The sequence below is a fragment of the Salvelinus alpinus genome, chromosome 16 (assembly GCF_045679555.1).
Source record: "Salvelinus alpinus chromosome 16, SLU_Salpinus.1, whole genome shotgun sequence".
Lineage (NCBI taxonomy): Eukaryota > Metazoa > Chordata > Actinopteri > Salmoniformes > Salmonidae > Salvelinus > Salvelinus alpinus.
Window position 1 is genome coordinate 35320249 of NC_092101.1, and position 27565 is coordinate 35347813.

The following is a 27565-nucleotide window of genomic DNA, read 5'->3' on the forward strand; positions in this document are numbered from 1 at the left end:
CTAGTAACCGAAAGGTTGCAAGTTCAAATCCCCGAGCTGACAAGGTACAAATCTGTCGTTCTGCCCCTGAACAGGCAGTTAACCCACTGTTCCTAGGCCGTCATTGAAAATAAGAATTTGTTCTTAACTGACTTGCCTAGTTAAATAAAGGTAAAAGAAAAAAAAAAAAAAAAAGATGCCAAGCAGGTGCCATACTAAGCGGTGATGCAGCCAGTCAAGATGCTCTCAATCGTGCAGCTGTAAACTTTTTCAGGATCTCAGCCCATACCGAATCTTTTCAGCCTCCTAAGGAGGAAGAGGTGTTGTCGTGCCTTCTTCACGACTGTGTTGGTGTGTGTGGGCCATGCTCATTTCTTAATGATATGGACACAGAGGAACTTGAAGCTCACAACCCGCTGTGTTAGAAAGAGCAATCATCGTTCTTTACCGTTTTATTTTCTCTATTTCCTCAGCTGGCAGCACACACTTCTCCCCCTCTATTACCTCTTTCAAAATACCTTTGGGTTTAATTTAAGAGAAACAAACATTCAAGAAGCAGACCGTTTTAATGTATACAGTACAATAGAAAAATACTCTGCATTAACATCTTCAAGCACAAATGTACAAAACAAAGCTCTTCTCTTTCTGCTTAAATTTGCTATTTATTTTCTCATTAGAAAAAGACAAGATAGTGTGAGCTCTTGACAAACGGCAGCAATTATGAAGCATTATCTCGTCTCCTACAGAAACCAATTGACTCAGAGATTATGTTACACATTCAGCAATGACAACTCCAGCAATACGATCTCTATCACACACATAGACACACACACACAAACACACTGATCCTGGCCAGTGTTGTATTACAGTAAAAACCGGGACATACGCCCCCTGGTGTCAAAGCAGAGCATAACAGAAACCAGATCAGAGCACTAACAGTCAGTAGCATGTGTACCTCAGAGTGAGAATAGTCTGGGTGATGTCTCGCTTCTTCACTCTTCTACAGGCAATGTAGAAGGCTGAGGAAAGAGAGAATACCTGCCATATCTTTGTCTCCCATCCAAAACAACAGATCTATCATCAGTCTCACTCACTGACAGTCTCACATACTGACGACACGCCTTTGGCATTCACCTTCCATTGACTTTAGTGATTGTCTTTCTCTCAAAGGTTCTGATCTTATTAGTTGCTTTGTGTTCCCGTTAGTTGTGTTCTTTATTCGTGTTCTCATCTCCGTCTCAGATCTCCTCCTCCTTGTCCATGCAGATGTTGGCCAGTGTTTTGAACTTTGACCCCAGTGAGTCCAGGAAGTCCAGGTTATCCTGGTCACCAAAGTCACTGCAGCAACCCACCGACCCGGCCGGTGACCCTTCACCCTCGTACCCGTACGCTCGGGCCAGGTCGTCTGCAAAACGCTCCTCTGACTCATCTGCAAAATACACCAGCTTCTGCAGGACAGAGAAAAGAGGTGTCAACAGGTTACAGAACGGCTTAGGAATACAACCAGGTCCCGACTGTTGTCACACCAACCCAGATATTTATTGCAAAAACACTTGACAGGAATGACAAATTGAGTGCTGAAATTACATTCTTTTGAAACAGCCCATATTGACTAAATCTACAAATGCAATACATTAATCTGAATGAAAAACCACAACAACAAAAAACCACATGTTGCTTTGGCTATGGTTTACCTTGCCCAGGTAGAGTCCATTGGTCTTCCAGGTGTGCAAGGCGGAGAGAGTGGAGGAAGCCTGGGACTGTTTGAGGAAGGTAGTGTCTGTGTAGAAGTTACCGCCCCCGTACTGTCCAGTGGAGTAAAAGCTACTCTGTCCCTGAGCTGTCAGGAAGTCCCGCCTACTGCTCTCCCGATTCAGATTGATCGTCTTCTGACCAATCAGAGGAGGACCTGGAGCCGGACACCCCGCCCCATTCTGATCCAGAAGCCCCACCAGCCCTGCCCCCTTCACGGAGCCATCCACTGTGTCCACGGCAACACCGGTGGAAGGTACAATCAGCAGGGCCGCAGATTTCTGACCAGAGATGAGACAATGACAAAGTCCCATTCACACACACACACAAACATGCGTGCACACACACACGCATACACACACAAAACACGCAGGCAAACAGTACACACGACACACACACTCATCAATGATAGAGGAGCTAGTCCAGAGGAAAGCTGATCTCACCACTTCATCTCCAGGAGCCTCTGTGTTAGACTTCAGCAGCATGCCACCACTACAGTCTTCCATGTAGATCTTCTCTCCCTTAGTGGTGCAGTAAAACACAAATAATAGACCTGCATATGAGAGAGCAAATATCTTAGTTACATAAATCCAAATAAATAGAGAATTGACTGAAATGATAGATGTGAAGTATAATGTAGGATATGTCATATTCATGCCTGAGAAAATGGTATGTGTACTCTGAGTGGTACTTGATTTAATACAGGAATAAACTGACAAAGTATCCGATGTGACTAAGTGATGCAGGATAAGATATGTGATGAATGTACAAGTGCGGGCATGTGCTAGTGTGTATCCATCATTCCTACTCACAGAGCAGTAGGAGCAGCAGGAAGGCTAGCAGCATGGCTAGGACGCCCCAGATCCCCACAGAGACAGAACTCCTCTTGGCCACACACTCTCCCCCCAGGCACTGACACACCCTTACAGACAACACCTGGACCCCGCCCTTATTCTGGAGGTCAGTCAGATGCACAGGGACCGTATACACACCCCGGGCCATCTCCACCACCTGCTCCAGCACAGCTGACCCATCTACAGAAGGGGTGGGGTGTAAGAAGGAAGGGAGTTAGGAGGTGATTGACAATATGAGGGATAGAAGAATAGAGGAAGGGGATTTAGAGAGTTAGAGAGAAAAAGAGAAAAAGAGAAAGGGGGGAGAGAAAAAAATTAAGAGACAGAGCGAGCTAGAGATAGATTACTCTAACCAGGGTATAAATGCCTCGTGAGGAGATAACCTTTGGAATGTTCAGCGTTCAGAGAGTTTCCCTCCATATTTGGTAGTCTCCTGTGGTGGCTGTGCCCCTCACAGTGTGTGTGTGTGTGTGTGTGTGTGTGTGTGTGTGTGTGTGTGTGCGCGCATTCGGAAAGTATTCAGACCCCTTGACTTTCTCCACATTTTGTGACAGCCTTATTCTAAGATTGATGGGGGAAAAAACTATTAAATCAATCAACACACAATACCCCATTACGAGAAAGAAAAAACGGAAATATTACATTTATTCAGACCCTTTACTCAGTACTTTGTTGAGGCAACATTGGCAGCAATTAAAGCCTCAAGTCTTCTTGGGTATGATGCTACAAGCTTGGCACACCTGTATTTGGGGAATTTCTCCCATTCTCTGCAGATCCTCAAGCTCTTTCAGGTTGGATCAGGAGCGTCACTGCACAGCTATTTTCAGGTCTCTCCAGAGATGTTGGATCAGGTTCAAGTCCGGGCTCTGGCATGGCCCCTCAAGGACATTCAGAGACTTGTCCCAAAGCCACTCCTGTCATGTCTTAGCTGTGTGCTTAGGGTCGTTGTCCTGTTGGAAGGTGAACATTCATCCCAGTCTGAGGTCCTGAGCGCTCTGGAGCAGGTTTTCATCAAGGATCTCTGTACTTTGCTCTGTTAATCTTTCCCTCGATCCTGACTAGTCTCCCAGTCCCTGCTGCTGAAAAACATCCCCCACAGCATGATGCGGCCACCACCATGCTTCACCGTAGGGGTGGAGCCAGGTTTCCTCCAGACGTGACACTTGACATTCAGGCCAAAGATTTCAATCTTGGTCTCATCTGATCAAAGAATATTGTTTCTCCTGTTCTGAGTCCTTTAGGTTCCTTTTGGCAAACTCCAAGCGGGCTGTCATGTGCCTTTTACTGCGGAGTGGCTTCCGTCTGGCCACTCTACCGTAAAGGCCTTATTTGTGGAGTGATGCAGAGATGGTTGTCCTTCTGGAAGGTTCTCCCATCTCCACAGAGGAACTCTGGAGCTCTGTCAGAGTGACCATCGGTTTCTTGGTCACCTCCCTGACCAAGGTCGTTCTCTCCTGATTGCTCAGTTTGGACAGGCAGCCAACTCTAGGAAGTCTTGGTGGTTCCAAACTTCTTCCATTTAAGAATGATGTAGGCCACTTTGTTCTTGGGGAACTTCAATGCTGCAGAAATGTTTTGGTACCCTTCCCCAGATCTGTGCCTCAACACAATCCTGTCTCAGAGCTCTACGGACAATTCCTTCGACCTCATGACTTGGTTTTTGCTCTGATATGCACGGTCAACTGTGGGAGCTTATATAGACAGGTGTGTGCCTTTCCAAATAATGTCCAATCAATTGATTTTACCACAGGTGGACTCCAATCAAGTTGTAGAAACATCAAGGATGATCAATGGAAACAGGATGCACCTAAACTCAATTTCGTGTCTCATAGCAAAGGGTCTGAATAGGTATTTCCGTTTAATTTTTTTTATAATTTTGCTAATAATTCTAATCAGTTTTTGCTTTGTCATTATGTGGTATTGTGCGTAGATTGATCACAACTTTTTTATTTATTTAATCAATTTTGGAATAAGGCTGTAACAAAATGTGGGAAAAATTCAAGAGGTCTGAATACTTCCGAATGCACTGTATGTGCTTTGCAGCGTGTGGCTGTGCGCCATGGCGTCATGTGAGTGTCCTGCAGCGCGAGGGTCCCCTGGAGTGTAACCTGTGTATTTATCTCAATCCCTATCCCCTCCGGCATCTCACTCTATGGTCACTGTGTGCGTGTGTGTGTGGTGTGTGCGTGCCTGCATGCACGTGTGTCTATGTGCCCACTGTGTGCTGGGCCTATGGCAGCCTGTGGTGGTTGTTTTGGAACTTATCCACTGATGTATTTACTCTGCCACTAAATAGAAGGTGACAGACACACACACTAAATGGAGGGTGACATTTCCTCTGTGCTGCCTGGCATTTAGTTGGACCTTTCTCCCCTGTGAGGCTGCAGAGGTCTGGCTAGGGCTGATACACACACACAATACAACCCCCCCCCCCCCTTCCCTCCCACAAACAGAGGTCTGGCTCTGTCTAACATACACTAAGGCTGCAATATATATATATATATATATATAGCAAACTACTTTTGACCAGGTCACACATGGTAGTGCCCTATAAAAGGGAATAGGGTGCCATTTAGGACACAGAACACACAGGCCTCTGAACAATCACTGCCTTCTGTCTGTTCCACTGGGCTTAAAGGGGCAATCTGGGATCTAGTAATCTGTTCTATGGTCATTTAAATTCTAGATATAGTCTTCAAATCAAATGTTACTTGTCACACGCGCTGACCTTAACGAAATACTTACTTACAAGCCCATAACCAACAATGCAGTTAAGAAAAATAAAAGTTGGCAGCATAAAAAAAAGGGGGAGGGTCAATGCAAATAGTGCAAATCTGGTAAATCCAGATAGCCATTTGATTATCTGCTCAGCAATTTTATGGCTTGGGGGTAGAAGCTGTTAAGAAGCCATTAAGACCTAGACTCGGCGCTCCGGTATGGTTTCCATGGGGTAGCAGAGAGAACAGTCTATGACTAGGGTGGCTGGATTCTTTGACACTTTTTTGGGTCTTCCTCTGACACCGCCTGGTATAGAGGTCCTGGATGGCAGGAAGCTTGGCCCCAGTGATGTACATACTGGGCCGAACGCATTACCCTCTGTAGCGCCTTGCGGTCGGAGGCCAAACAGTTGCCATACCAGACGGTGATGCAACCAGTCAGGATGCTCTTGATGGTGCAGCTGTATAACTTTTTGAGGATCTAAAGACCCATGCCAAATCTTTTCAGTCACCTGAGGTAGAACAGGCGTTGTCGTGCCCTCTTCACGACTGTGTTGATGTGTTTGGACCATGATAGTTTGTTGGCGATGTGGACACCAAAGAACTTGAAGCTCTCAACCTGCTCCACTACAGCCCTGTCATAGTCCATGATAATCTCCTTTGCCTTGCTTACATTGAGGGAGAGGTTGTTGTCCTGGCACCACACTGCCAGGTTTCTGACCTCCTCCCTATAGGCTGTCTCATTGTTGTCGGTGATCAGGCCTATCACCCTTGTGTCGTCAGCAAACTTAATGATGCTGTTGGAGTCGTGCTTGGCCACGCATTCGTGGGTGAACAGGGAGTACAGGAGGGGACTACAAACACACACACACCCCTGAGGGGCCCCCATGTTGAGGATCAGCCTGGCAGATGTGTGTTGCCTACCCTTACCACCTGGGGGAGGCCCGTCAAGAAATTCAGGATCCAGTGGCAGAGGGAGGTGTTTAGTCCCACTGTCCTTAGCTTAGTGATGAGTTTGAGGGCACTATGGTGTTGAACGCTGAGCTGTAGTCAATTTTATTTATTTATTTAACCTTTATTTAACCAGGAAGGGCTCATTGAGATTTAAAATCTATTTTTCAAGAGCGTCCTGGCCAAGATAGGCAGCACCAAGTCATTACAAAAATTACAGACAGACAACATGAAAAACTACAAGTAATCTAGTAAAAACCATAGAATTCACAAGAGTATAACAAAATCAAAAACAGCAAATTAAAAACATTGACAGGTCAGGGAATCAGCCTCAAAATCCTTCATCAGTGATTTAAAAACACCAATCGGGACAAGTTCTTCCAGTTTAAAATTATTTTGTAAGGTGTTCCAAGACGATGGCGCAGAGTACATAAAAGACCTTTTACCAAATTCAGTTCGGATATTTGGAACAGTTAGCAGGATTTCTGAACAATAAAAATGCCCAAATAAAAAGGTAGTAAACCCAAAATGGCTTTGTAAATAAAAGTATACCAGTGACTGAGCCTACGAGTGACTAGAGAAGGCCAGCCAACCCTGGTATATAAAGTGCAGTGGTGCGTAAGGGTTTTGCAGTTTAAAATAAATCTCAAAGTGCCATGGTAAAGAGTGTCAATTGATCTCAAACACTGAGCGGAAGCATTCATATATAAAATATCCCCATAGTCTAGTAAAGGCATAAATGTAGCTGATACTAGCCTCCTTCTGGCTTCAAAAGAAAAACAGGCCTTATTCCTAAAATAAAATCCCAATTTCAGCTTCAATTTTTTTGTAAGTTGTTGAATATGCAATTTAAAAGAGAGGCCGTCATCAATTAGAATTCCAAAATATTTATATGAGGTTACAACCTCAATCTCCTTGCCCTGACAGGTAGTAATAGGTGATAGGTTCAGAGGTCTATTTCTTGCATTAGAAAACACCATTAGTTTAGTTTTGTCAGTATTGAGGATAAGCTTCAATTGACACAAGGTATGTTGAACAGTATAAAAAGCAGTTTGCAAGTTCTGGAAAGCTTTTGTAAGAGATGAGGCACAACAGTAAATAACAGGATCATCAGCATAAAAATGAAGTTGTGCATTTTGGACATTTTTGTCTAAATCATTTATATAAATAGTGAAATGTTTGTCTAAATCAATGAACAGCATTCTCACAAAGGTGTTCCTTTTGTCCAGGTGGGAAAGGGCAGTGTGGAGTGCAATAGAGATTGCATCATCTGTGAATCTGTTGGGGCGGTATGCAAATTGGAGTGGGTCTAGGGTTTCTGGGATGATGGTGTTGATGTGAGCCATGACCAGCCTTTCAAAGCACTTCATGGCTACAAATGTGAGTGCTACGGGTCGGTAGTCATTTAGGCAGGTTACCTAGGTGTTCTTGGGCACATGGACTATACTATGGTGGTCTGCTTGAAACGTAGGTATTACAGAATCAGTCAGGGACAGGTTGAAAATGTCAGTGAAGACACTTTCCAGTTGGTCAGTGCATGCTTTGAGTACAAGTCCTGGTAATCCGTCTGGCCCTGCGGCCTTGTGAATGTTGACCAGTTTAAAGGTCTTACTCACATCGGCTACGGAGAGAGTGATCACACAGTCATCCAGAACAACTGGTGCTCTCATGCATGCCTCAGTGTTGCTTGCCTCGAAGTGCACATAGAAGTAATTTAGCTAGTCTGGTAGGCTCGTGTTACTGGGCAGCTCGCTCCATAATAGTTTGCAAGCCCTGACACATCCGAAGAACCTCAGAGCCGGTGTAGTAGGATTTAATCTTAGTCCTGTATTGAAGCTTTGCCTGTTTGATGGTTTGACGGAGGGCATTTCTTATAAGCTACCGGGTTAGAGTCCCGCTCCTTGAAAAGGGGCAGCTCTACCCTTTAGCTCAGTACAGATGTTGCTTGTAATCCATTGCTTCTGGTTGGGGTATGTACGTATGGTCACTGTGGGGACGACGTCATCGATGCACTTATTGATGAAGCCGGTGCCTGATGTGGTATACACCTCAATGCCATCGGATGAATCCCAGAACATATGCCAGTCTGTGCTAGCAAAACAGTCCTGTAGCTTAGCATCTGCGCCATCTGACCACTTCCGTAATGATCGAATCACTTCCACTTCCTGCTTTAGGTTTTACTTGTAAGCAGGAATCATGAGGATAGAATTATGGTAAGATTTCACAAATGGAGTCCGAGGGAGAGCGTTGTATGCGTCTCTGTGTGTGGAGTAAAGGTAGTCTAGAGGTTTTTTTCCTCTGGTTGCAAATGTGACATCCTGGTAAAAATTTGGTCTAATGGATTTAAGTTTTCCTGCATTAAAGTTCCCGGCCACTAGGAGCGCCACCTCTGGATGAGCATTTTCTTGTTTGCTTATGGACTTATGCAGCTCATTGAGTGCGGGCTTAGTGCCAGCATCGGTTTGTGGTGGTAAATAGACAGCTTATTTTTTTCTCATCTTAAATAGACTGCTACGAAAAATGTAGATGTAAACTCTCTTGGTAAATAGTGTGGTTCTTCAGCTTATCATGAGATACTCTACATCAGGCGAGCAAAACCTTGGGACTTCTTTAATATTAGATTTAGCGAACCAGCTGTTATAGACAAATAGACACAGACCACAACCCCTGGTCATAAAAATACAAAAATATTGAAACTTGCTGACTGTACTACATAATTGTAGCGGGTTTACTAATGTGTTAGTTCTATTAGCTATGTTGACTATGACATTAGATAATATGGTGACAACGATGTAGGTAGGCTGTGTGTAGCGATTATGATAGGAATGTTTGGCTTGGAAAGTTTTTTTTGCCTGGTCACAGACAGTAGATATGTTGGATACTGAAGTCCACGTGAAGGGAAAAGGTGAAAGAGGAGGAGAGCGCGTAGATGCGAGAAGGAATTACAACAAAGTGATCATGCTGTTTGTATGTGGCTGTTATGAAAGTGAACTGTGTTTGCGATCAGGGGTGTATTCATTCCACTAATTCTGTTGAAAAATGTTTCTTAAAGCAGAAGCAAATGGAATCAAACAGGGATAAACATACCTAAACTCTCATTTGCAACTGTTGGACTAACGATTACACCCTAGATCAGCTAGATGCAGGCAAGAGTGTGCAAGGCGGTACTGTCACTCTCTGTCACTGATTACTAAAAATGATCTTGACCTGTGCACATACGTTGTAAACTTTAATTCATAGGTTAGATTGTAGCAACCTCATGTTGGGTATAGGGAAAATAGCCTAAACCTATCAATGTTACATTGAGCTGGGTGAATAGAATATGAATGACAGTCATCCAATATGCTGTAATAGAAATAAGGCCAAGCTCATTCAAAAATATATCTTCCTCCCTCATCTTAAACGTCACAGACTGCCACTGCTCTGGATGTAGACATACTATACCCACAATTCAACCACAACCATATTTCAAACCCAACCCACTCTACTCACTTTGAATGTCTCTCAGCCTCCATTTCCCATCATGCCCCTCTGGCAGCATGAAGTTGAAGGGTCTGGCATAAGGTGATAGGTCAGCATCCTCTGCTTCTATGGTTACGGAGCCCATCTGCCCATCCTCCCCCTCACATAGCGTCAGGTATGTCCCCGGGACGATCATCGGGACGTTGTCATTGACGTCCTCGATCAGCAGCGTTATATTGCCATTGCCAGACTTCTTACCTAAGAGACAGAAAGAAGGTGGAGGGGTCAGGTGAACAAGGTCAAGCTCTGAGCGACAGTCCCTGTTGGGTAACTTTTCAGGTTTCACTCATTCAAAACTGAACTTATTCATCCATTCGTTCATTCAAACCTGGAATCGCTCATCCATTCATTCAAACATGATGTCATCTGTAACCTGAATTAATTTGTCTATTCATTCAGTAATCCATTCAACTATTTTGTTACATCTAAAATCCATTGTATTATACAATAGTGCCACATAACAAAAGTACAATACTTTGAGTGGAATATGTAATAACAGTTGAAGTGCTGTACACACACATGCACAGTTATGTTAAGGTCAAATGTAGCCGTTTTTATCTAAATATGAAATCATTTATGGGTAGCAATTAAGTAAGTAGCTTACTGTGATTGATTTAAATTAAAATGGTCAAACAAAAATAGCATCTATTTCTCAAGCAAGAATTTTGCTAGGACTGCCTGGGAGTGGCCTGAGTGAGGGGCCTAATGGGAGGGATATGTAACCTGAAAACTAGCAGTTATGGGTGGAGAGGTTTGAAACTCTTTGTTATTGGTCTATTAACTTATACTGCCAGGTGATGTCGCCAGACATGCCAAAACTCCACCCATGGAAAAAAGAGTTGGAATTGCAGGCTGTCTTTTCAAACAGCTCTTATAATAAAAAAGGTATTATCATAATTTTCTAAATTTCACAGTATTATTCCAATCTCATATTGTGAAATATATATTCAAAAAAAAATATGTATAGTTAAATCCCGTTTTTGACTGCACTGCTCCTTTAATTAGAAAAACAGCTTGTGAGTGTTCTGTTGTGTAGATTTCCTTTGGGGCTTTAGAACAGTTCAGCCCTAATGAAGATTAAACAGTTCAAGTGTCTTGCATGAATGTCCTCCTGCCACATTCTATGTGACTCTGTACTTAAAGCAAGACTAGATAGAGACAGATAGCAACCAACGGCTTTGATCTAATTTACACTATGGTGTTGCGTGACCCTTTCACACATATCACTCTCAGGAATGGTAGACATTCAGATTATACAGATTAGTTTAACCCTTTCAATTCAATGGGCTTTATTGGCATGGGAAACATACACTACATGACCAAAAGTATGTGGACACCTACTCGTCGAAGATCTCATTCCAAAATCATGGGCATTAATATGGAGTTGGTCCCCCATTTGCTGCTATAACAGCCTCCACTTCTGGGAAGGCTTTCCACTAGAGGTTGAAATATTTCTGTGGAGACTTGCTTCCATTCAGCCAGATGGGCATTATTGATGTTGGGCACATAGCCCTGGCTCGAAGTCAGCCATCCAATTAATTCCAAAGGTGTTCGATGGGGTTGAGGTCAGGGCTCTGTGCAGGCCAGTCAAGTTCTTCCACACCGATCTCAACAAACCATTTCTCTATGGACCTCACTTTGTGCACGGGGGCATTGTCATGCTGAAACAGGAAAGGGCCTTCCCCAAATTGTTGCCACAAAGCTGGAAGCACAGAATCGTCTAGAATGTCATTGTATGCTGTAGAGTTATGATTTCCCTTCACTGGAACTAAGGGGCCTAGCCCAAACCATGTAAAACAGCCCCAGACCATTATTCCTCCTCCACCAAACGTTACAGTTGACACTATGCATTGGGGCAGGTAGCGTTCTCCTGGCATCTGTCCGTCAGACTGCCAGATAGTGAAGAGAACACATTTCCACTGCTCTAGTTTCCAATGGCGGCGAGCTTAAACAACACTCCAGCCGACGCTTGGCATTGTGATCTTAGGCTTGTGTGCGGGTGCTCAGCCATGGAAACCCATTTCATGAAGCTCCCAAGAAACAGTTATTGTGCTGACATTGCTTCCAGAGGCAGTTTGGAAGTCGGTAGTTAGTGTTGTAACCGAGGACATGCGATTTTTACGCGCTTCAGCACTCGGCGGTCCCGTTCTGTGAGCTTGTGTGGCCTACTACTTCGCGGCTGAGCCGTTGCTCCTCCTAAACGTTTCCACTTCACAATAACAGCACTTACAGTTGACCGGGCAGAAATTTGAAGAACTGACTTGTTGGAAAGGTGGCATCCTATGACGGTGCCAAGTTGAAAGTCACTGAGCTCTTTAGTAAAGCCATTCTCTGCCAATGTTTGTCTATTGAGATTGCATGGCTGTGTGTTCGATATTATACACCTGTCAGCAACGGGTTGAAACGGCTGAAATAGCCGAATTGACACATTTTAAGGGGTGTCCACATGTTTACATTGCCAAAGCAAGTGAAATAGAGAATAACCCAAAGTGAACTAAACAATAAAAAATTAAGAGTAAACATTACTCACAAAAGTTCCAAACAGAGACATTTCAAATGTTATATTACAGCTATATACAGTGTTGTAACAATGTGCAAATAGGTAAAGTACACTGAGCACAGAGGAGAGTTTCCACCTAGCGCACCCTGATTGACAACCCAACACTGATCAGCCACACCCCAGTTCAGCTACTCCAGGTGTTCTCACCAACGCCTCACAACAGCATAGCAAGTCTGTTATACTGTAAGGACGTGGTCCTTTATGAACACCAATAAAGTCATGTTTTACTGTATCACTGCATGTTCACCTACACTATGAGTAAAGCTGTAAACCTCACAGGGAAATGTTATTAAACCCCAAAAGGCAGATGTGTCATTTCATACTAATACATGTATGAAATATCCTTCATACACTCTCCAGTGCGGTTGCCCATGTGTAATAACAGTTTGGGTGAAAACCACACTCACTCTCGTCCACAGCTTTGATAGTGATGGTGTAGGCTCCGTTGGTAACTAGAGGAGACTCCAGGTCGATGGTGTTAGCTACCCTCAGCTCTCCCGTGGTCTCTCCCACAGCTATCCATGAGCCAGGGTCAAATTTTGTGTAGTACCTACAACACACAAATCAACATTTGTATTGGTCACATACACATTTTTAGCAGATGTTATTGCTGATGTTGCACAAAAAAATTAAATAGTGCAAAGTTGCTTAGGAGCTAGAAGCAGACCTGCCATGTCTGTCAGCACCATCTTACACACACACACACACAGAGACAGAGAGAGAGACAGAGAGAGAGAGAGAACAGGTTTAACAGATAGCATAGAGCTATTGATGCATTCCAAACTACAGGTGACAAGTGCAACACGATATGCATGTAGAAACATGAATAGAAGAATGTATGAAAGACACTAGAAAACATCTCATAACATCTAACTTAATCTAAAGGAAAATATAATTTACTCCCAATCTACTCTAATATAACCAGCTTTAGGGTAGTCATTGGTCTTTATTCTTCCTTTACTGTTACTGGATGTGTAGCGACAGTGGGTCGTTAGCGTGCACTGGGGACAGTGGGTCGTTAGCGTGCACTGGGGACAGTGGGTCGTTAGCGTGCACTGGGGACAGTGGGTCGTACTTGATCCCCTTGCTACTCTTGGTCTCTGGGTCCAGTGCGGTGTAGGTGGAGAGGAGGGTCCCGTTGGGAGTGTTCTCTTTAACCCTGATCACCATGTTAGGAGGGGTAAACTCTGGCCCCTCGTCCTCATCACCCACACTGACATCCACAGGGATGGACAGCCAGGTCCCTGCTATGCCCACCAGGGGAGCCTCGTTCTGGGCAGAGATCATCAGCTTCACTGTCTTCCCCTTCTCATAATCAAGAGGCTGGAGGGGTGGGAGAGGAGAGAAGAGGGGAAAAAAACAGGTTAAGCTCATGACTAACTCAGACTAGCCTGGCTGTCATTCTGTCAGCATTAGCCTGAGCTCTGTGGCTGCATCCCCAATGGCTCCCTATTCCCTACCAAGTGCACAACTTTTGACCAGAGCCCAATGAGCCCTATGGCCCCTGGTCAAAAGTAGCACACTATATAGGGAATAGGGTTCCATTTGGGAATAGGGTTCCATTTGGGACATAACCTGTGCAAAATGTTCCTGTTACGACTCAGGTCAAGCTGAAGTATCCATCCTCGGACACATTTAACACCCACCTACCAGAGAGCAGAGACGCACTGTGACCTGCTAATAATAACATCCACGCTCACTTCTTATCACTGCTACAACTTAGACACACATACCCCCACAAGTCTGACAAGACTAATCCACACTCAGCTCTCCAGGGAGCTATTAACTTATACCGCCAGGCAGGCCAAAAGTCCACCCATCCAACCTCATATTGTGGAAATATATATAAAACACAGGGAAATCATGTTTTTGACTGCGCTGTCACTTTACTAAGAAAAACAGCTTGTGAGTGTCTCTGTGTGACACTCTATGTGACACACACAGAGAGACAAGTCTGCCAATACAAATTCCACGCTCAACTCTCCAGAGAGCTGCCTCTGAATTATAACAGTGTGAGCAGATTAATTTCATCATTCATCTTTTAGTCAGTGTCGCTCTGTCTTTGTCAGTATGTCAGTCTCTCTCTGTAGCAGTCTTTTTATTTGTGTCAGTCAAGTAAAAAGCAAGTGTTGACACACCCAAACGAGATGGACATGTGCTGACTAATGGAATAGTAAAGTTATGAAATCATAGTAGTATACCCATAAAAGTATTTGGAACATATTTCAAGTACGTGACTATCTTTGTTTGTGTCAGTGCTTTCGTCTGTGGTTGTTGTTATCTCTGTCACCTTGATGACATAGAGCAGGCCCTCGTTGGTTTCAGGGTCCGTGTCGATCCGGAAATTCACATTCTCGTTGCCCTGGGTGATGACAAACCTGGCGTTCCAGTTTGGAGTCTTCTCCTCATCCTTGTCATCCACAGGAATCCTCAGGACCAGCACGTCTGCTTGGTTCTCCTTTACACTGGCCTTGTACTGTCAGGCAGAAACAAACTAAATCATTTTGTAAAATAAGTGGAGCCCTCGTTTTTTGTTGTCGTTGTTGTTTTTGCCCTTGCCTGGTTATATTTCACCAAATTTTTTATGTATAATGTATCCTTTTAAGTGCAAATAAATACATTAAATAAATAGCGTCGCCTGAGTATATTTGACTATTTAAGTAGCGTGTCAATAATGACCACTTAGCACCTACCGAAAACACCCTGAGGTGATTTGTTGACTGCATTATTAACACCACATACCTGTTTTGTTTAGACACATATTGACTGAATGGACAGGTACGAAAGGTCAAAAGGGTAAAAGAGGGCAAAAAGAGGTGTTAAAAAGAGGTCTGCAAAAAGTCCAAATTAAAGGTCTTGTGGACACAGCCTTCCAGATCATCCATTTAATGACCCCAGAAGCACACACACATGACTAAATCACTAACACCTCTGATCGTTTTAATTGAGGATACCAAGGTTATGGTCTTTTTATACCACAATATCAGACTCTACCACTTCTGTGAAGGATTGCACAACTTGTTAACTTTCCCCAAATTCCCAGGTTTTTTGCTTACTCCCTTTCGATTTCGGGAATCTTTCATCCAGGATTTCTAGAAAATCTGGTAATTTAGGAAACATTTCCAGAATCTTACAACCTTACTATGTGTTATTCTCTTTACATTAAAACACATTTTGCAGGTCTGCTTCCAATCAAAATTATGTGTTAACTAATACACTCTAAATGGCCTGTCCACGCAGAGATTAGCCAGCAGTGTTATTTTCCAACAGCCAATTTAATGTAAATAATTTCCTTTATAGTGCATGACTTTTGACCAGGGCCCATAGGGCACTATGTAGGGAATAGGGTGCTATTTGAAACACAGAACAGTGCTGTCTCATGGCAGAAGGGTTGAGAGGTTAGAATAGGACCTCAGGTTAAAGAACTGGTAACCTGTCCAGGCAATTACTCTCTACAGCTCTGATGTTACCTAAATATCTCAGCATGTTTGAGAAAAGTGAAAATCTATTTAACATTTTCAAATGCTGTAGGCTAATGCATTGTGGCGAGGGGTTGGGATATCAAAATGTAACGTTTTCCACATATTCACTCTATGGCTATTATTTGTGTGCAATATCGTTGAGTTTGCGTCAAAGATGAGTGATTTATTGACAGCATTCCAAATGGCACCCTATTCCCTATATCCCGACGGACTCCGGTCAAAAGTAATGCACTATATAGGGAATAGGGTGCCATTTGGGATGCAAGCCATAGTTGTCATCTTAAACACAAGTGGGATGAGTGACGTACGATGGTCTCCCTGAAGGTGGGAGGGTTGTCGTTGATGTCCAGTAGCGTAATGGTGGCCGTAGCAGTGTTAAACAGGCCGTTCTTAGCTCCGTCCATGTCCCGGATCTCCACGGTAACAGCATTGACAACCTGCGTCTGGAAAGACCCAAACACACAGAGAGACATTTCTACTACATATACATTTTAGTCATTTAGCAGACGCTCTTATCGAGAGTGCATACATTTTTTCGTACTGGTCTCTCACAACCCTGGCATTGCAAGCTCAATGCTCTATCAATTGAGCCACAACATTTCCACCACAGAAAACCTCAGTGAAGTATCATCATTCAAGAGTACTCAAGTCTGCTCTGGTTTATACCTCAAATTCAGTACACCATTCAGTTAGCTAGAATGTCAGAGACTAACAATCACTTGTTAGACAATATTAACATAGCCCAACAATACAATAGGCTAACTCTATCTTACAGTGATGCTGGTCTATTTAGAGGGAAACAGGTGGGTGTTGAATAAGGAAGGAAGCCCTGCCTATGGTACCTCTCTGTCAAGAGTGCTGGTCTTGGCTGTGATCAGCCCACTGTGAGACCCGATGGTGAAGAACTGACCACCAGTCAGAAGGGTGTATCTGATCTTAGTGTGGGGGGTGTCTGCTTCATCCTTATCAGTGGATCTCACTTCTCCTACCTCAGTACCTGGAGAGAGGGAGGGAGGGGGAGAGAGAAAGAAAGATCAATATTGTATTTAAACTATCAGACGCACACACACACACACACACACACTCACCAGGTTTGCACTGCTCTAAAACAGAGAAGGTGAGTGGTCCAGAGAAGGTCGGTGCGTTGTCATTGATATCTTCCACCAGAACAGTGATGTCCAGAGGTCGATCTGTCTCCTTCCCTGACCGCCTGTCAAACACCTGGGCTGTGAACTACACACCACTCATTAAGAACACACATACTGAACACATCTGGTCAGAGGTACAGACAGCAGACAGACAAGATGACTCCACTGCTATTATCTTGCCTATAATCGTTGTGCGTTCATTTAGACCAACTTTATGGCCTGTACTGAAGGTCTGTCACACTTACCACAAACTTGGGGTACTGTTCCCGGTCAACAGGGTAGTGCACACGCACCATGCCTCTGTCCCGATCCACAGAGAAAAGGTTCTCCGGGGGCATGGTCACCCCTGAACCACTGATTATATAGTACACTGTGAAATTCACTGATGAATCTGACCCCACCTACAGAGAGGGAGAGAGAAACAAACTTACAGAAATAGCCTAAAATAACACCAGTACAGTTCTAACACACTGACACATAAAACAAGAGCCAAGGAGAGAGGTGAATGATGATAACAAAAGGGGGGAGTTTGAGATTGGAGGAAGGTGATTGAGATGAGGGGGGGAGATTACAGAAGAGGGATAGGAGAGTAAGACTGATGGGATACATAAGGAAACAGAAGAGAGGATGTGAGGACAGTGATAACGATGAATGCATGTCCTCACCAGTTCTACATCTTTGGGGAAAGGAGGGATGTCCTGCTCTATGATGCTGAAAGGGAGAGGACTCCATCTCCTTTTAGAGCGCCTCAGGACCTCAGACGGACCCCTCGGAACCCCTTTATGCGCAGGCACATTGAAGGGCACCCTCATGGGTACTTGAATATGCTCCTACAAGGACAGTGTCACAGTGATAAGTAAAGATACAAGCAGTCTACTTTCTAAACCTTACCGGAAGACTCACATATCTACTGTAACTCTGTTATTGCATTTCTGTTGTAGAGTGCAGTTTGAGTGGAAGGGTTGGTGGGGAGTACTGGGTGTGTCTTCTGTTTGTGATTCAATACTGCATGTTGCATGTATGATTCATTGCATGATTCAGTAAAGTCATTCAGAAGTATCTCTCTCTCCCTCCCCCCTCCCAGGCATTCCTCACCTGTTCAAGGTCTGGGGACAGATGGACCTCCATCCTCCAGCGCCGTCCTCCCCCGTCCCTCCCCCTCACCCAGAAGGACCTGCCCTCCGCTGTAACCGTGGTGACGTCCACCGTGACTATGGTGCCGTCGCTCCGCATGGCGAAGTGGGGGTCACTGGAGGTCAGCCACTGACCCTGTATGTGACACCCTGTCACTGGTACTGGACAACAGAGAACACAGACACACACAGAGAGAACACACACTGTTATGTCGATTGAACTATCATTAAAAGTGAAGACATTTTATCAAATCAATTTTCTAGGTGTAATTATTATTATGCGATTTAACTAATCATGTAAACTTTAATTAACTAGGAAGTCGGAGCACCATGGAATTTTTTTAATAGAGTCTCTATTTCCCGAATCGACTCTTCAGATATTTTCATATCTTATCAAGTACAATCTTCTATTAATGCTTATTAATCTTTACCTTCCGTTAGTCTCATTCCAAACGTCATAAAATTCTTGGTTATCTGCACGAACCCTAGCATAAATTATGAATCAGTGATATACAAATTGGTTTAATTATTTATTTACTAAATAACTAATCAAGTCACAGAAATACATGAAAATACACACAATTAGTTAATACATGGGGTATTACATGATACAAAAAAAGTGTCCCTGGCGGACAAAACCGATAGCTGATAACTACACTAATAGAAATTGATAATACCTTACATGAACGACCTTTAATTTGAAAGGAAATTGCAATTTACATATTTACGAATGTATGTCTTGTTGTCTCTCTATGGTAGCCGGTCCATCTGCTGGAGAGAGTCGACAGAAAGCCTCTGGTTTGTCCACCAGAGATCAAAGTTGTAGGTTGTTAGAATGGATACTTCAGAGTATCATTCAGAAATGTTTTTAGAATAGATGTTTCGGCGGTTGTCGGTATTCTCGTTCTAGACTTAATTTCCAACTGCAGACTAGTAATTATACGTCTAACATTTGCTCTTATTCTGTAGTGATCAATGGTCTCAGAGTTTAACCATTTCCAGCCGTGTAGCCAATGCTCCACGTGATATGGTCTTGTCCTTTGGTAGAGTTGTAGTGCCAACTATTTCAACATGTCGCATCAGCTGCATGTTTTCTAGTCTCATGTCAATTTCGTTAGGTGGTAATGTAGTTCAACCATTTGCAACCTCAGCTTACACTGTGGTTTGCGTGGTCTGGTGTGAATTGCGTCACGAGTGGGTTTTATACACTTCAGAGAAAAGGGCGGTCCATGACACCGACGTAATGTCTATGCTCACGTACGTGTAACTTTATATGAAAAACCCACTCTCATTTATAAGGTTAACATCACATTACATCTTTCACAAATAGTTTCATGTTTAATCACATACGTTTCACAATATTTAGATGCAAACCTGATAGCTGGGAGATGTACACTTTAAGAGATACAGTTATGTGTGTTTCCTGTCCTTCATGGGATCACCAAATGAAACACACTTGTCATAACTGTCCCCTAAGTGTCCACGGAGCATTCCCACATTCTCAAAAGTAGAAATATTGCTTAATTTGGCCAAGAGGTTCTTTGTTCTCTTAGACTCTCTAAATACTGCATGGCAGTTTCTACCTGTCGTAAAGTCATAAACCTTTGGAGAGAAAGAAGAGAAGAGAGAGGACATCGTTACAACACTGTATATATACATAATATGACATTTGTAATGTCTGTATTCTTTTGGCACTTCTGTGAGTGTAATGTTTACTGTTCATTTTTATTGTTTATTTCACTTTTGTATATTATCTACTTCTCTTGCTTTGGCAATGTTAACATATGTTTCCCATGCCAATAAAGCCCTTAAATTGAAATTGAGAGGAGCAGTCATGAGCACATGAGCTTCTGCATTTTTCAGCATGTTCTTAAAAAAGATGGATTTAGAGTTAGAAAAAAGTAAATTGTGTGTCAGGGACATATACTGTATGCTACCCTCTACAACATAACCTTAACTCCAAATCAAAACCTACAACCTGATTTTGGACGGAATTACGGAATCACCTGGAAGGCGTACAACTACCAAAGATTATTATTCCAAAGCTATACAGCAAATGCTCTGGATAACAGAAACCTGAAAACACCATCCAACCTGGAACTGAGTGAGTAATATTTAGTCTGAAGCTATATTTTATTTCTAAAAGCCAAGAAGAAAAATATATTACTTTACTTTAGAAAGGACTGAATGCAAGAATTAAGGCTGCCAAGATACAACTTAAATTAGCACTGACATGTCAAGTGAGAGGTGTCAAAGCCCTTTTGCCCAACAATGGCAGGAGAGTCACACAGTCTACTCCAACCAAATGGAGAGGCCTTAGAAGCTGCCTCCCGCTGTTCAGAGGTAGTTAAAATACAGTACCCTGTGTATGTAAAGAATGATAAGACACAAAAAGAGCACAAAATGAAGCTCCTTATGGAAAATCAAGAGACACTTTTTGCTGACTATTAAAAAAATGGGAACATCAGCAACCTCATCTTCCACACAGACCATCCCCTGGCATGGCACAGTGCTATATTAACACACTACCCCTCAGTTAACCTCTCTGGCACCAGTGGGACGGTAGCGTCCCACCTCGACAACAACAAGTGAAATTGCAGGGCGCCAAATTCAAAACAGAAATCCCAAAATAAAAATTCCTCAAACATACAAGTATTATACACCCTTTTAAAGACACACTTCTTGTAAATCCAACCACAGTGTCCGATTTCAAAAAGGCTTTACGGCGAAAGCACACCATGTGATTATGTTAGGTCAGCGCCTAGTCACAGAAAACCATACAGCCATTTTCCAACCAAGGAGAGGTGTCACAAAGGTCAGAAATAGCGTTAAAATGAATCACTTACCTTTGATGATCTTCATCTGGTGGCACTCCCAGGTCTCCATGATAGACAATAAATGTTTGTTTTGTTCGATAATGTCCCTCTATGTCCAAAAACCTCCGTTTTGTTGGTGCGTTTAGTTCAGTAATCCAAAGGCACAACGCGCGCTCTCAACATCCAGACGAAACGTCAAAAATAGTACAATAAAAGTTCGTAGAAACATGTCAAACGATGTTTAATATCAATCCTTAGGTTGTTTTTGTTATGAACAGTCAATATTTCAACCGGACAAAAGCTTCGTCAATAGAAAAGGAGAAACAAGAAATGCGCGCTCCCGAACACGCGCTGGAATCATGTCTGGAAATGTTCACTGTCCACTCATTGAAAGTGCTGTATCTCCCTCATTTTTCAGAGTAAAAGCCTGAAACAATGCCTAAAGACTGGCCACATGTAGAGGAAGCCATAGAGATTGTGAAGTCTTTGTATGGTGGATAGGCTTTCAATGGAAAAACAGCCTTTCAAAATAAGAGTACTTCCTGGATGGATTTCCTCAGGTTTGCGCCTGCCATATCAGTTATTTTATACTCACAGACATCATTTTAACAGTTTTGGAAACTTTAGAGTGTTTTCCATCCAGATCTACTAATTATATGCGTAACTCAGGATACTAGACAATGAGGACTGAGTCAGCTAATAATAATCTCTATAAGTCTGGAACAGTATAGGTAAAGGGTAACCCCAAACAGTTTCAGCTGGACTTTCTCAAGCTCTACCTTGAGAAAGATACCCCCACCCCGAGCGGGTCAGACCTCGTCATTATATAACCCCACAAACGAGCAACCCCAAGCGGAAAGTCAACCTCCCAGCACAGAGTACTACTCCCTCATTGAAATGAAGGATAAATTCACCTAAGTGGAGGTAAGGCAGGTGGAGCTGGAATAGCAGGTGATTACACTCCAGTCAGCACAGACCCAGACAACAGTCCAGCACTACAACACCCCCTTAACCAGACCCGGAGAGCTGGAGGTGGAGAGAGACATATCTGCACTCTGAACTGTGGTGAGACAACTTCAACAGGAGAAAAAGCAGGAGCAGGAGAAGAACAGAGCACTAGAGGAAAGGATCAGACTGCTGGAGGAGAGGGTAATTGGGATAGCGTGTGACAGAACAACCAACTAGAGAAGTGGCAACCCCCGCAGAGAAGCCAGCAGAACAGCCCACCTCAGCTCCCGAAAAAAGTCTTGACACCACAGCAGAACAGTCCACCCCAGACCATGATCACAGCGGGACAGACAAATAAAGAACCCCAAGCCCAGGGGATCTCGCCCCTCTGAGCAAGCCCCCTGTCAGCCACCCTGATAGTCCTCCTGACAACCCCCCCACACGCACTGAGGACATACACACGACACAGATTGTACTCCCTATGGACTCAAACGGGAAATATATACAAGATAAAAAAACTTTTTCCCAAACACAGTGTGTCTAAACTCTGGTGTCCAAACACCCAGCGCACCCTAGACCTTCTGTCTGAGGACCAACTAGGTTCACCTAGGGACTTAATAATAGACACAGGCACAAACGACCTGAGAGCACAGCAGGAAAGGGAGTGATTGAAAAAGCTTCTTTTACTTTCCCCAATGCACAAGTGGTTATATCCACCCTGATACCATGAAAAGACTTCCACCCTGCTACCATACAGCGGGTAAACACAAGTATTTCCCGTGACTGTGCCTCAAAACCAAATGTTTACCTGGCCCACCACTCCTCCCTGGACTTGAACAGCCTTTATGACCAGGTCCACCAATACAAGGCAGCAGTGCCCACCTTCCCCCAGACCCTAAAGGACATCGCTCTCAAACACAGCCCCAATACTTCACACAGGAGCAACAGATCAATTGACACCCCGCCCAGACCAGCGAGACACTCTCCCAGACCTGTGGAACCCCACCCCCCGGACCTACACAGAGGACCCACGCCGAGAGGACCTACATCCAGAACACAACACCACCAACCACATCCACACCCCCACCAATCAACACCACCCCCCCCCCCCCCAAGTCAACCATACCCACACCCCATTTAGGTCTCCTCAGATCAGACCTATTCCCACCCTGCCCACCCCATGCACCCCACCCCCGCAAAGAGGGCCTCAACATGGATGGCACACATGCGCTCAGACCGTGAGCAAGCAAACAGGTCCAACCCCCATTCTTACACTAACCCAAGCCAATGGCATGTACCAGATGCTCAGCCGGCTCTGCTCACACTTACTGGCCTGAGGCCAAACCACGCGAACAACAACATTGGACACTTTATGTAACACAAAGCCTTCACTATCTCATCCTGGAATATCCAAGGCCTGAGGTCATCTGCCTTTGGCCAAAAGAGCAGGAACCTGGACTTCATCAAAGAAATCGGAAATACAGACATTGTCATCCTACAGAAAAATGGTAGAGGAGACGGACCCACTGGTTTTCCTCTAGGTTACAGAGAGCTAGTAGTCCCATCCACCAAACTACCAGGTGTAAAACAGGGAAGGGACTCAGGTCTACTCTATACCAAATTAGCATACCCCCTAACTCAGTCCATTAAATTAATCAAAACAGGAACATTTTACATTTGGCTAGAAATTCAAAAGGAAAAGATCTTAACAGAAAAATGTCCTCCTGTGTGCTACCTATATCCACCCCACTAGAATCCCCATACTTTAATGAAGACAGCTTCTCCATCCTGGTGGGGGAAATCAATCATTTCCAGGCCCAGGGACATGTACTAGTCTATGGCGACCTAAATGCCAGAACCGGACAAGAACCTGACACCCTCAGCACACAGGGGGACAAACACCTGCCTGGAGGTGACAGCATTCCCTCCCCCATATCCCCCTTGGCACAACTATGACAATATAACCAACAAAAACGGGTCACAATTCCTGCAGCTCTGTCGCACACTGGGTATGTACATAGTCAATGGTAGGCTTCGAGGGGACTCCTATGGTAGGTACACCTATAGCTCATCTCTTGGCAGTAGTACTGTAGACGACTTTATCATTGACCTCAACCCAGAGTCTCTCAGAGCGTTCACAGTCAGCCCACTGACACCCCTTTCAGACCACAGCAAAATCACAGTCTACTTGAACAGAGCAATACTTAATCATGAGGCATCAAAGCCAAAGGAACTGAGTAATATTAACTTCTTGCAACTATAGGGGGTGCTGTTCCGCATTAGCATATTTGGGTCTCCAAATTAAACTGCCTCGTGCTAAATTCTTGATCGTACAATATGCATATTATTGTTATTATTGGATAGAAAACAGTCTATAGTTTCTATAGGAGTTGAAATTTTGTCTCTGAGTGGTACAGAACAATTTCTACAGCACTTTTCATGACAGGGTTCAGATTTCAGAAATTTTTACCTCTGATCTGGGGTCTGTTTATAAGGCCACAGTGAATGCTATGAAGAAACCGACACTACCTACGTCTTCCTCTGGGTGTCTGTACGTCATCACGTTTTCAATGAACTCGATGGGATATTCCCAGCCATTATAAAAGCCCAAAATGTACAGAGACCCCCCTTTCTCAACGTGCGCCTCAAGCGTGAAGGCCATCGGACCTGCCTCGTTCCAAATCGTTTTCTAACCAGCTATATTTCTCCGGTCATGTTTTCAGTCGTTATAGTTGTTAAAAACATCATAATGTAGTTAAATTTAACCGTTTTATAGCAATTTATATCCGTTTAGTGCGATTCTGAGGAATTTATTTGTCGTGCACTTTCTAGCTTTGGGAACGTTTCGCGGTCTCGGTCGTTGTTAGTGGACATTTCGAAGGACAGAGGACATCTATCGACCAAAAGACGTTTATAACATAGAAAGGATACATTGCCCAAGAATATGATGGAAGATCAGCTCAAAGTAAGCAATATTTAATATGATAAACCGTGTTTCTGTCGAAATATTTTAAACGCATACATCGCCATTTTGTTTGGTATAGCTTCACTTGGCCAACCCTGTATTGAAAAGTAAGGATAATTTTAAAAATGTAAATCAGCGGTTGCATTAAGAACTAATTTGTCTTTCGATTCCTGTCAACCCTGTATTTTTTAGTCAAGTATATGATTAGCTTTTAATTAAACTAGATCACTCTGATAGATGACGTCAGACATATTGAGGCTTGATTTCCTAGTATTTTTATTGTGTAACCACGGTTTTGTATGGCTAAATATGCACCTTTTCGAACAAACTGTATATGTATGTTGTAAAATGATGTTACAGGAGTGTCATCGGAAGAATTCTGAGAAGGTTAGTGAAAAAATTAATATCTTTTGGCGGTGATTACGTTATAGCGCTCTTTGGCTGGAATCGATGCTCTGGTAACGTTTTCACATGTAGTATGCTAACTTATCGATTTATTGTGTTTTCGCTGTAAAACGCTTAGAAAATCTGAAATATTGTCTGGAATCACAAGATCTGGGTCTTTCCATTGCTATGCTTTGTCTATTCTTATGAAATGTTTTATGATGAGTAAATTGGTCATACACGTTGCTCTATCTAGTAATTCTAGTCGATTTGCGATGGTCGGTGCAATTGTAAACTGTGATTTCTACCTGAAATATGCACTTTTTTCTAACAAAAACTATCCTATACCATGAATATGTTATCAGACTGTCATCTGAAGAGGTTTTTTCTTGGTTAGTGGATATCAATATCTTAGTTGAGCCGAATTGGTGATAGCACCTGAAGGAGTAAGAAACTGATGGAGTTAGAATAGTGGTGTATTTTGCTAACGTGTTTAGCTAATAGATTTACATATTTTGTCTTCCCTGTAAAACATTTTAAAAATCTGAAATGGTGGCTTTATTCACAAGATCTGTATCTTTCATCTGGTGTCTTGGACTTGTGATTTAATGATATTTAGATGCTACTATCTACTTCTGAAGCTATGCTATCTATGCTAATCAGTGTGTGGGGGGTGGGGGGTGATCCCGGATCCGGGGTTGAGGTTCTAGAAAGGTTAAGAAATGCTATAGATGGAAGGAATGTAGTTTGGAAACCTATCAAAAATCAATTAAGCAACAAATTAAAATCTCTTTTAGACAACTTCCTGGACAAAATGGTCTACTGTAATAGTGAAGGTGTAAACTTTGCAGTAGAAATTTTTAACAGTATATTTGACATATCAGCTTCCCTATCAAATCTAAAAATCTCAATTAGAAAACCGAAGAAAATGAACAACAATGACAAATGGTTTGATGAAGAATGCAAAAATCTAAGAAAGAAATTGAGAAACCTGGTCCAACCAAAAACATAGAGACCCAGAAATCCTGAATCTACGCCTTCACTATGGTGAATCGCTAAAACAATACAGAAATACACCACGGAAAAAGTAGGAACAGCACGTCAGAAATCAGCTCAAATTAATTGAAGAATCCATAGACTCTAACCACTTCTGGTTAAATTGGAAAACACTAAACAAACAACAACATGAAGAATAATCTATCCAAAATGGAGATGTATGGGTAAAACACTTCCCTAATCTTTTTGCCTCTATAACAAAGAACAAACAGCAAAAATATATACATAATCAAATACAAATCTTAGAATCAACAAATAAAGACTACCAGAACCCACTGAATTCTCCAATTACCGTGAATGACCTACAGGACAAAACAACAACCTTCCAACCCAAACAGACCTGTGTTGTTGATGGTATCCTCAATTAAATGATAAAATATACAGACATCAAATTCCAATTGGCTATACTAAAACACTTTAACATCATCCTTAGCTATGGCATCTTCCCCAATATTTTGAACCAAGGACTGATCACCCCAATCCACAAAAGTAGAGACAAATTTGACCCCAATATCTACCGTGGGATATGCAACCTTGAGAAAATCCTCTGCATTATCGTTAACAGCAGACTCATACATGTACTGAACAAATGTCAACTTGGCTTTTTACCAAATTATCGTACGACAGACACACATTCACCCTGCACACCCTAATTGACAAACAAACAAACCAAAACAAAGAAAATCTTCTCATGCTTTGTTGATTTCAAAAAAGCCTTCGACTCAATTTGGCATTAGGGGCTACTATACAAATTGATGGAAAGTGGTGTTGGGGGAAAAAACATACAACATTATAAAATCCATGCACACAGACAAGTGTGCGGTTAAAATAGGCAAAAAAAACACACGATTCTTCCCCCAGGGCCGTGGGGTGAGACAGCTTAAGACCCACCCTCTTCAACATATATATCAAAGAATTGGCAAGGGCACTTGAACAACCTGCAGCCTTACCTTACAAGAATCTCAAGTCAAATGTCTACTGTTTGCTGATGATCTGGTGCTTCTGTCACCAACCAAGGAGGGGCTACAGCAGCACCTAGATCTTCTGCACAGATTCTGTCAGACCTGGGCCCTGACAGTAAATCTCAGTAAGACCAAAATAATGGTGTTCCAAAAAAGGTCCAGTCGCCAGGACCACAAATACAAATTCCATCTAGACACCATTGCCCTAGAGCACACAAAAAACGATACATACCTTGGCCTAAACATCAGCACCACAGGTAACTTCCACAAAGCTGTTAACGATCTGAGAGACAAGGCAAGAAGGGCATTCTATACCATCAAAAGGAACATAAAATT

General features: G+C 43.1%; 1 protein-coding gene across 1 annotated transcript in view; it reads right to left on the reverse strand.

The window, feature by feature from the left end:
• Positions 1 to 526: 526 nt before the first annotated feature.
• The window catches only part of LOC139541409 (desmocollin 2-like protein), a 33759-nt gene continuing 6720 nt past the window's right edge, over positions 527 to 27565 (reverse strand). Inside the window, exons 3-16 of the mRNA XM_071346037.1 lie at positions 18061 to 18260; positions 17631 to 17795; positions 17211 to 17366; positions 16906 to 17050; positions 16660 to 16814; positions 16126 to 16260; positions 14626 to 14811; positions 13411 to 13658; positions 12743 to 12885; positions 9746 to 9973; positions 2544 to 2765; positions 2175 to 2284; positions 1674 to 2012; positions 527 to 1427 (exon numbers count right to left, since the gene is read on the reverse strand). Of these exons, the coding sequence (XP_071202138.1) occupies positions 1218 to 1427; positions 1674 to 2012; positions 2175 to 2284; positions 2544 to 2765; positions 9746 to 9973; positions 12743 to 12885; positions 13411 to 13658; positions 14626 to 14811; positions 16126 to 16260; positions 16660 to 16814; positions 16906 to 17050; positions 17211 to 17366; positions 17631 to 17795; positions 18061 to 18260 (2642 nt within the window). The 3' untranslated portion in view covers positions 527 to 1217. The remainder of the gene's footprint in view (positions 1428 to 1673; positions 2013 to 2174; positions 2285 to 2543; positions 2766 to 9745; positions 9974 to 12742; positions 12886 to 13410; positions 13659 to 14625; positions 14812 to 16125; positions 16261 to 16659; positions 16815 to 16905; positions 17051 to 17210; positions 17367 to 17630; positions 17796 to 18060; positions 18261 to 27565) is intronic.